General features: G+C 53.0%; 1 protein-coding gene across 1 annotated transcript; it reads left to right on the forward strand.

Moving 5' to 3' along the window:
• Positions 1 to 1,548: 1,548 nt before the first annotated feature.
• LOC144266954 (sulfotransferase 1C2-like) lies at positions 1,549 to 8,645 on the forward strand. The gene is made up of 8 exons (XM_077820550.1): positions 1,549 to 1,689; positions 2,987 to 3,256; positions 4,551 to 4,676; positions 4,746 to 4,843; positions 5,089 to 5,215; positions 5,816 to 5,910; positions 6,335 to 6,515; positions 7,146 to 8,645. Exons 2-8 carry the CDS (start codon positions 3,088 to 3,090, stop codon positions 7,256 to 7,258), a joined length of 909 nt encoding a protein of 302 aa, XP_077676676.1. The 5' UTR covers positions 1,549 to 1,689; positions 2,987 to 3,087; the 3' UTR covers positions 7,259 to 8,645.
• Positions 8,646 to 9,663: the final 1,018 nt, after the last annotated feature.

Raw genomic sequence — 9,663 nt, forward strand, 5'->3', positions numbered from 1 at the left:
GAGAGGGAGGGCCGGGAAGCTGCTGCACGGCTCCCAGGGCCGAGGAGGGCGGGCGCAAGCTGGAAGTTTCACCTAGAGTGCGAAACATCCTTGCACCGGCCCTGGCTACTAGGATGGTCAGGGGAATGGAGATGAAGGCTGGAGGAGCTTGGCTTGTTTAGCCCAGGTAAATGAAGGCCAAGAGGGGATCTGTTTGCTCTCTATAAATACCTCCAGGGGCAAGCCAGCAGAGAGAGAAAAGAGCTCCTGAAGCAAAGGGCAGTGTTGGAAATCCCAGGAGAATTGGGCTGCAAGCAGCGCCACCTCTTGCTTCCATCAGGATCCTCCTCTCTTACTTCAGTAAGCATTTGCTGATTGTGCGAGAAAGGGCTGATAGCAATAGCTGGGCTAAGCTGGAACGAAGAAGCATCTGGCAAAGATGTAGGAAGAGGAAGCTACCCCCTAACCTTGCTCTAGCAGAAGCCTAGCTTCTCTAGCTAGCCAGGAGAAAAGCTGGCCCTGGTTCTTTCATCTCACTCATTTCTCTTTGGTTTCGGTGTCACCATAAAACAAGCACTGGTGTCCTGTGTCCCATCAGGAACCTCCTGAATTCCTTTAGGAATTGCCATCTAGGGTTCAGAGCAGGGGGGCTGGGAACAACCAGGACTCCTGGGTTCTATCCCCAGCTCTGGGAGGGGAATGGGGTCTAGTGGGTTAGAGCTGGAGGGTGGGGGTTAGCCAGGACTCCTGGGTTCTATCCCCAGCTCTGGGAAGGGAGCAGGGTTTAGTGGGTTAGCGCTGGGGGACTGGGAGCCAGGACTCCTGGGTTCTATCCCCAGTTCTGGGAGGGGAGTGGGGTTTAGTGGGTTAGAGCGGAGCTGGGAGCCAGGACTCCTGGGTTCTATCCCCAGTTCTGGGAGGGGAGTGGGGTTTAGTGGGTTAGAGCGGAGCTGGGAGCCAGGACTCCTGGGTTCTATCCCCAGTTCTGGGAGGGGAGTGGGGTTTAGTGGGTTAGAGCGGAGCTGGGAGCCAGGACTCCTGGGTTCTATCCCCAGCTCTGGGAAGGGAGCAGGGTTTAGTGGGTTAGCGCTATGGGGCTGGGAGCCAGGATTCCTGGGTTCTATCCCCAGCTCTTGGAGGGGAGTGGGGTCTAGTGGGTGAAAACTGCGTGGGGAGGCTGGGCATTCAGAATATCTGGAGACTAGTCCTAGCTCACAGAGGAATTGGAGTCACAGTTCCACCCAGAGTTGAGAACAGACCACAGGAGTCTTGATTTCCAAACCCCACTCTGATCCACTAGACCCCTCTCCCCTGCTTTAGCTAAATAAACCACCCTGCCTCTGTACGTCTGATCTGGGCTCTTTGACTCTTCCCAGCTTCGAGAAGGCCCATTCCATTCACACTAGCGCTTCCTGAGGGTGGAGGGGCCACACCAGGGTTTCAAAGAACAGCGGCAGGACTCTGCAGCAAATGGGGTGAGGAACAGAAACTGCCGAGTCATGGGAAACTGACCAACTTGGATTAAAAATGCTTCCTGCTAAGAGCCGCGCCCTGGCTTTGCCTAGCTGATCTAGAAGGAAACTTTGCTCCCCAGCAGGAGAAAGTTCAGTGTCCAGATTAAGCAGCTTTATAGACCCCGTGTGACCATTTCGGTCACCCATCGGGGGTGTGAAGGAGGCTGGATCAGCTTGTCAAGACAACAGGCGGAAGGTAAAAAGCTGGGGAGGTGTAGGAGGGAATCTTGTCTCAGAGCCACTAAAAAGCCAACAGCAAAATCCATACTTAAGGTCTCTAACTTTTATGGCGTAACGGGGGCCTTAGTTTTAAAGGTGTTATTGCAAGAGATGAACTGATCACTCCCAGAGTTTGGTGATAATTGCGTACAGATTGGGATTCTCTGGTTACTACAGTTCAGCTGGGATCAATCAAATGAGCAAAATAAAAGACAGTTTAAGGCATGAGTGTAACCTGAGAAATGAGCGAGTCTGTTGAAGTCAGGACACCTGGGGTCTCTCTTTGCCACTGACTTGCTGGGCAAATTCTCTTTGTGAATTTCTCCCCTGGCTGGGCTGGATCGAATGGAGTTGGACGTCTCTGGGCCTTTACGCCCACATCTGCAAAACAGAGGCTTATTCATGAAATTATACACCGTATCTATGGTGTTTATATGCTCCAATTATCCTAGTAGCTGAGCACCTCACAATCTTTAATGTATTCACACTCAAACACCTCTGTGGGGCAGGGCAGGGCTATTATACCCATTTTACGGATGGGAAACTGAGGCACCAAGGGTACAGCTACACTGCAAAATAAACCCACAGGAGCAAGTCTCCAAGTCTGGATCTATATACACAGGCTCAAGCTACAGGGCTAAAAACAGCCATACACGCATTCCTTCTCCGGCTCTCAGTTGCACCCCTTTTGCTAGGCTCCAGAACCCTGGTGGGAATGTCTACATGGCTCTTTTTAGCCCCGTAGCACAGGCCCAAGTCTGTAGGCCCATGCTCTGAGACTCCCTGCTCTGTGTGTTTTTCTGCTGGGTAGGCATACCCAGACAGACTAAGTGATTTGCCCAAGGTGACACAGGAAATCTGGCAGTTGAACAAGGTCTGCTGAGGCAAAGGCTGCTGCCCTACCCACAGATCCACCTGTCCTCAACACTTCCTTGAAATGTACAAATGAAATAACTGTTTATTTTCAAAAGCCAGCTTTCGACTCAACTGTTTTGCTCTATGAGCGTGAGTATCAGTGTCCTGTCTTGATGCTTTAACAGCGGTTTTACTCGGTTAGCTTGGTGGAATCAAGATCTGAGCCAGACTCGAATCCGACGCCTGCATCGCACACAGGTTGTTCTTTTTTCTTAACTCAGTTCAGACTGAAGGCCTATTATTGCTGATGGGAGAAGGGGAGACCCCTTCTTATCTCTCTGATCCCCGGCTTGCTTTACAGGGTTGGTATCTAGGCACAGATTAAATGGAAGACAAATACTCTCTTGTTACTTTTTCAGCATCTCAGCCGGGACACTAGTGGGTGTTTAACAGTTGCTGTGCCTCACCCCAGAGGTGGCTGCATTTCAGTGCTGGGTGATCATCTAGTCTGCGATACACTATGTCCAAAGAACAGACTAAAGCGCTCACACCGGAAAAAGAGGGACGTCCAGAACTGGGCCAAGTAGAGGGGATTCTGCTCTCCCAGGCCACCTGTAATGAATGGCAGCGGATCCAGGGTTTCCAAGCCAGGCCCGATGATCTGCTCATCTGCACCTACCCCAAAGCAGGTGGGTGTTTGCTGAGGGGAAGGCTATAGAGAAAGTTAGGAGCCCTGAGACGGCAATGTACGCCCATTCCTGTGGCCGGGAGCATCGTTAAAGGGCTTCTTCCGCTGTGGTGGGGAAGATTCAACAGGCTGCTCAAAGAAGAGCCTTGGAGGTGGTAGACGGCTGGTCAGGTATCATGCAGAGGAGTGTCCGGGTGGGCTAGCTCTTAGATGGGAGATGCAGGGAAAATCCCCGGGTGCTGCAGGAAATAGCATTGGTGACTCAGTAGCAACCTAATACCCTAGTGTGGCACTAGGGGGCACCATGCGGCAGGGGGTGCGGGGCTCAGTAGGGGACGCTCTCCCCTCATGCTGGCCCCAGCGCGGCATTAGGGGGCGCTGGGTTGCAGGAAGCGGGATGGCTGGGGTACTCTGGTCTTTAAATCAGTACTATAACAACCTGACCAACATGGCACCTGGGGGCACTGGGCTGTGGGAGATGATGTCTTGGAGAAGATACACGGAGAATAATACATCCTTACCCCTTTTGGACCTGAGGGAACAGGGAATATTTAGGGTCCTGAGGGTTCTTTTGGTTAGAAAGAGAAACTGAGATTGGAATTGGTATTTCTTTGATGCAATTCTGTTTATTTACAAGGAATATAGAGAGTCCTCTGACCTGAACACAGCAGGGATCAAACCACAGGGGACTGGTTCTTTGCTTACAGTTCCAAGACTCTTTTCCAGCCAACCCTCCACCCAAAAGCTCTCGCTCGCTTAGCTTTGTCTCAGGGTCATGTTACCAGGGCTTTTTTGGCTGTCTCTGGGGCTTGATTGCTGCTGGCTTCTCTTAGACACACAGCTGCAACCAAGTGAGTCGCTCCCCAGCCTCCTGGATTTCCATTCAATCCAGTCTTTGAGCACTGGCTTTTGTTATCAGTCCCCTGGGTGGCTTTTTCCTTTGTTTCGGCTATCACTAAGCAAAAGAGCATTTAGTTGCTCGCTCATGCAGGCTGAATGGAATATCCCTAGTTCTTATATAGCATTTTCTATCATCACATCTCAAAGCACTTTGCACAGGAGGTTGGCATCAGTATCCTAATTTAAAGATGGGGAAACTGAGGCACGGAGTGGGAACGTGACTTCTCCAAGCTCCCCCAGCTGGCGAGAGCCGGGACTAGAACCCAGGTCTCCCAACTCTGGTGTTTTATCCACTAGGCCTTGGTGTCTCAAGGCAGCCAGTAACCCCAATCTCCATAACAATATGGGCACAGCAGGTTTGGCTGGAAAAAACACTCCACTCACCTCCTTTCTAGGCACAACCTGGATCCAGGAGATAGTAGACATGGTCCAGCAGGACGGGGACTTGGAGAAGTGCAAGCGCGCCCCCGTCCACAGCCGGCACCCCTTCATCGAGTGGGCTCGTCCGCCCCAACCCTCAGGTAGGTGCTGCTGAGGTGGGTGGGGTTGGTTCTTCACGCACAACATCTGAACCTCACTCCCACTTGCAGGTGTGGAACAAGCCGAAGCCATGCCCCCGCCACGGACCCTGAAAACCCACCTCCCCACCAAACTCTTGCCTCCATCTTTCTGGGAACAGCAGTGTAAGGTAATCCTTCCTCTAAGTACCATGCCCGCCATGGCAGCCACTGCGCCCCACCCCAGAGGTGGCTGCACTTCAGTGCTAGGTGAGTGATCCCTGTGCAGGGCTGCTGTGTGGGTATTTCACAGCTGGGAACAGAGGTGTAAGGTAACCCCCGCCTCCCAAGCTTGAGCTTAGAGACCCCCCTTGCCCTGCAGCAATGACCCAGAGCAAACCCCTCTCCCTCTGTCGTTCTTGCCCCGTCTACCCAGTTCCTGTACGTGGCTCGTAATGCCAAGGACTGCATGGTCTCCTACTACCATTTCCAGAGAATGAGCAAGGTGGTGCCTGACCCGGGCCCCTGGCACGAGTATTTTGAGAGGTTCATGGCGGGCAAAGGTGAGTTCAGCCCAGCTCCTTGGCTTGGCATCCAGAACTTCCTCTTCCTGTTGTACGTCCTGGGGGGAGCACCCCTGCTGGGAGTCACCCCACCCCCTCAGCCCTGGGGTCCCCCCTAGAGTATCCCACCCTGGGGAGAGAACTCCCTGCTGGGGAGATGTCCCCAGCCATGTGCTCTCAGTCCTGAGGTCCCCCATCCTAGGGAGAGCACACCCTGCTGGGGAGACCACCCCCATCCCTGTGCCCTAAGCCCTGGAGTCCCCCTCGAGCCCCTCCCCGCAGGAAAGTGCCCCCTGCTGGGGAGAGCCCCTGTACCCTTAGCTATGGGATTCCCCCCCTTAAGCTCCCAGCCTGGACAAAGCACCTCCTGCTGGGGAGACACCCCACCCACATGGTCCCACCCCTGGGGTCCCTTCCCAGTGACTCCAATCCTGGGGAGATTGTCCCCTGCTGGGGAGACCCCATCTCTACGCTCTCAGCTCTGGGATCCCCCTAGTACCCCTGTGGTCTCGGAGAGCAGCCCCTCCTGGGGAGCCCCCCGCATTGCTCCGCAGCCCCACTTGTCCTCACGGGGCCGTCTCCCTGCTCTCTCCGCTGCAGTGGGCTGGGGTCCGTGGCATGAGCATGTGAAGGGCTGGTGGAAGGCGAAGGACAAGCACCACGTGCTCTTCCTCTTCTACGAGGACATGAAGAAGGTGAGCGGCTCTGTGGGGAGGCTTCGGGGGGGCTGAGCTGCAAGCCCCATAGGAGCTTTGAAACTGCAGCATCGGGGACTCTGCATGGGAAGGGAGGAGAAATGAACCCTTCCCAGCTTGTGTCTTTCAGGGGAACAGGAGATGGGATTCCAGTGCTGTGAACTTCTCTGCAGCATTGCCCTGCTCTAAATTCTAGGGCTGTGAGCTTCCCCATAGCTGTGTCCTGATTCAAGCTCAATTAAATTCCAGACAGTAGTGCCATGGACTGGCAGGGCCTCTAGTGCTGTGAGCTTCCTCGCAGCAGTGTCCTGTCAGTGCCTCACAGGGGCTGTAGCACTGTGAACTTCCTCGCAGCAGTGTCCTGTCAGTGCCTAGCAGGGACCCTAGTGCTGTGAGCTTCCTCAGAGCAATGCCTTCCCCACAGGACCCAAAGCGTGAGATCCAGAAAGTGGCCCAGTTTCTGGGGAAGAACCTGGACCAGGCGCTTCTGGAGAAGATCGTCTATCACACGTCATTTGATGTCATGAAGGACAATCCCATGGCTAACCGCTCCGGCGTCCCCCTGTCCATCATGGACCAGTCCATCTCCCCGTTCATGCGTAAAGGTAACCCGGTCCTTAGACCTGCCCCTGGGATGGGTTCCAGGGCACCCCCTGCTGGTGATGGATGTGTGACACCCCCTCCCCCGAAAGTAACACACTTCCGAGACAGGCGGTACACACCTCGTTCTTGCCTGGACCTGGGTTGGCTATTAAGCTTCAGAAGGGCATTTAAAAAGGGGATTTGTGGTTTGGGTACCTCATGCTCCCATTCTCCTATATGAGTCACACTTCCTGGCTGGACAACAACTCCCATGAGACACCACAGTCTGCCCCTCCTCTTGAATGCATCCTGGGACTCTGGGCCATGGTGCATCATGGGATATGTAGTCTGGTTAGGTAGCCTGGGAGTCCAGCGTCCAAGGTTCTAGCCCTAGGTCTAGTCAGGACTCCTGGGTTCTCGCCTCAGCTCTTCCACCAACTCACTTCAGAAGGGCATTTAAATGTCGATAGAAGTTTGGGGCCTTGCCCTGCTTGGCTCACAGCCGTGCTCAGCAAGGCCTTGAGAGCTGTGAGCTTCCCCAGAACAGTGCCTTGGCAGCTGTGTTAGGCCTGGGGCAGATGCTGGCTGTGTCTAAAGTCCAAGCCCTTCCCCTCACACGGCAACTCCTGTCTCTGCATCTCTGTTGTCTGCAGGGTCTGTCGGGGACTGGAAGAACCACTTCACCGTGGCGCAGAATGAGCGCTTTGATGAGGACTATGAGGAGAAGATGACTGGGACCAATCTGACCTTCTGCATGGAGCTCTGAGGACCCTGCCTCTGAGCCTGGCAGGATCCACCCAGCCTGCTGCAGCCACCCCTGCAGGCCCCTGCATCTCTACCAGTCTCTTCCAAGGTGATGGACTTTCTGTCACGGACCATTCCCAGGCTCAGCCAAGCCCCAGGGCTTTTCTGTGGGGCAGCGGTGAGGGTTCTTCCATTGTATAACCCTGCCCTCTCTGTCCCATTTTCACCTCTTCTTCCCTTCCCATTCCCACCTACTGCTCCTTCCCTCCTCCTCACCCACCATGGCCCATCTTTACAACTGGCTGGAAAATGGGAGCTATTTCCTCCCATCACAAATGCCAAATTTTTTTGGCAAAAACCTGAATCCACACAATTTTAATTTCGAAATGCTGCCTCATGGGAGTTGTGGTTTGGGTACCTCATGCTCCCATTCTCCTATATGGGTCACACTTCCTGGCTGGACTACATCTCCCATGAGAGACCACAGTCCTCCCCTCTTCTTGACTGCATCATGGGAATTCTGGGCCATGGTGCATCATGGGATGTGTAGTCTGGTTAGGTAACCTGGGAGTCCAGATTCCTAGGCTCTATCCATAGGTCTGGGAGGGGAGTGGGGTCTAGTGGGTTAGTGCACTGGAGGGCTGGGAGTCAGGATGCCTGGGTTCTATCCTCAGCTCTTCCACCAACTCCAGAATTCTTTTTGATGATCAGGTGTTGAGATTAATTCGTTGATTTGAGTTTGATTTGGCAATTGTCATTAACGCTGGTCCCCGTCCCCCAAAAAAATCTTGACTGAAGACTTTTCCATCAATGGTGTATGGATCCAAATTGAAAGGTTTTGTTATCAGCTAAGCTTTTGACAGAAAAAAATCTCAACACAATTCTGAATCAAAATGGAGTATTTTGTTTTGACTTGCTTGTTTTGAATCAACTTATATTGTGAAAGATTAATTGTTGTGCTAACTTGATCTTTTATCACTGAGTTATTAAAACATTCTGATCAGGTGGTGGGCAGGCTTCTGAATCAAAAATTTTCTTTTGAAATTTCCTTTCCATGAAAGCTGCAACTGCTCATCTGGATTGGCAACAAAATTCAGTAATAATAATTTAACTTTGGTCGGGTGGGGGGGTGATTTGAAGTGGCTTTAATAAAATTCATAAAAAGGTACCGAGACACGCCCCTTCCAGTAAGCAATCTGGGTCTGGGTGAATATCCTTGAAGGTCAGGGTGAATATCAGCTGATCAACCTAAAAACCTGACCTTCTCCTCTAAGTTAGTCTCTGTGTCTTACATAAGACAAGTAACGGACAATGAATGGACTGCAAAGCTTAGCCTATGGGTGACAATAAGTGATCTGAGTACACGTGATTTATTTTTTGCTATCAAGTGTGAAATTAATAAAATATGAATGGTCTTAGTTTAATCTCATTCTAGTTCTGTTTATGCTCACAATCTGCTGTTGGACAAATCCTAGGTAAAAACAGATGGTTTTCAGATTAACACCACCTCCCTTCTCCCTACAAGGTATTCTTGGACTCCTTCAGGTTCATCTTCACAGGCGGCCTACCAATGGCTCACTCATTTGGGGCTGAGGCAGAGCTGACAGCGGGGTGGGGAATGTCGGTAGGTAAAAGCCTCACAGAAACACGGCACAGGGATGGCGTGCGCCGGGCTGAGATGCAGCCACCTCTGGTGTGGGGCATCTCAGTTCTTTGGGGATAAAATCTAGGAGTCCTGGCTCCCAGCCCCCCGCTGTAACCAGCTAGACCCTGCTCCCCTGCTAGAGCTGGGAATGGAGGCCAGGAGTCTTGGCTTCCAGCCTCCTCTTCCTTTAGCTACAGGACCACAATGCTGCTCTGTACATCTCATTATACTGCCAGCATTTTCATTGCTAAGGACATTTGCATTCTTAGCATGTCCCCATACCCCTCCTCGTGGCCCATGCCATCTCTTTGTGTGTGTGCAGTGGTGGATTAACCACTGGGCCAACGGGGCTTGTGTCCAGGAGCCCTGGCTAATTTGGGGAACCCCTGGAAAAATGGGCACCCCTATGCCCCAACCCCACTTCCCAGCAGGAGCGCCGGGCAGGCAGGGGAAGCCCCCACACCAGCACCCCAGGAGTGCTGTGCATGGGGCAGGACAGGGCAAGTCCCTGCGCCCTGACTCCATTTCCCCCTGCAGAAGTGCTGGCGAGGGGGCTGGGGGCACTTGCTCTGGCCCAAGGCCCCACAAACTCCTAATCCACCTCTGCTATGTGCCACATTGTCAGCATCATCTCTGTGTATGGAATAGAACCCAGGAGTCCTGACTCTCAGCAGCCCCCACCCCTAATCACTAGACTCCACTGTCCTTCCAGAGGCAGGGATAGAATCCAGAAGTCCTGAGGCCCAGCCCCTGCTCTAACCATCACTCCCCACTCCCCTCCC

Source organism: Eretmochelys imbricata, chromosome 6, assembly GCF_965152235.1.
Source record: "Eretmochelys imbricata isolate rEreImb1 chromosome 6, rEreImb1.hap1, whole genome shotgun sequence".
Lineage (NCBI taxonomy): Eukaryota > Metazoa > Chordata > Testudines > Cheloniidae > Eretmochelys > Eretmochelys imbricata.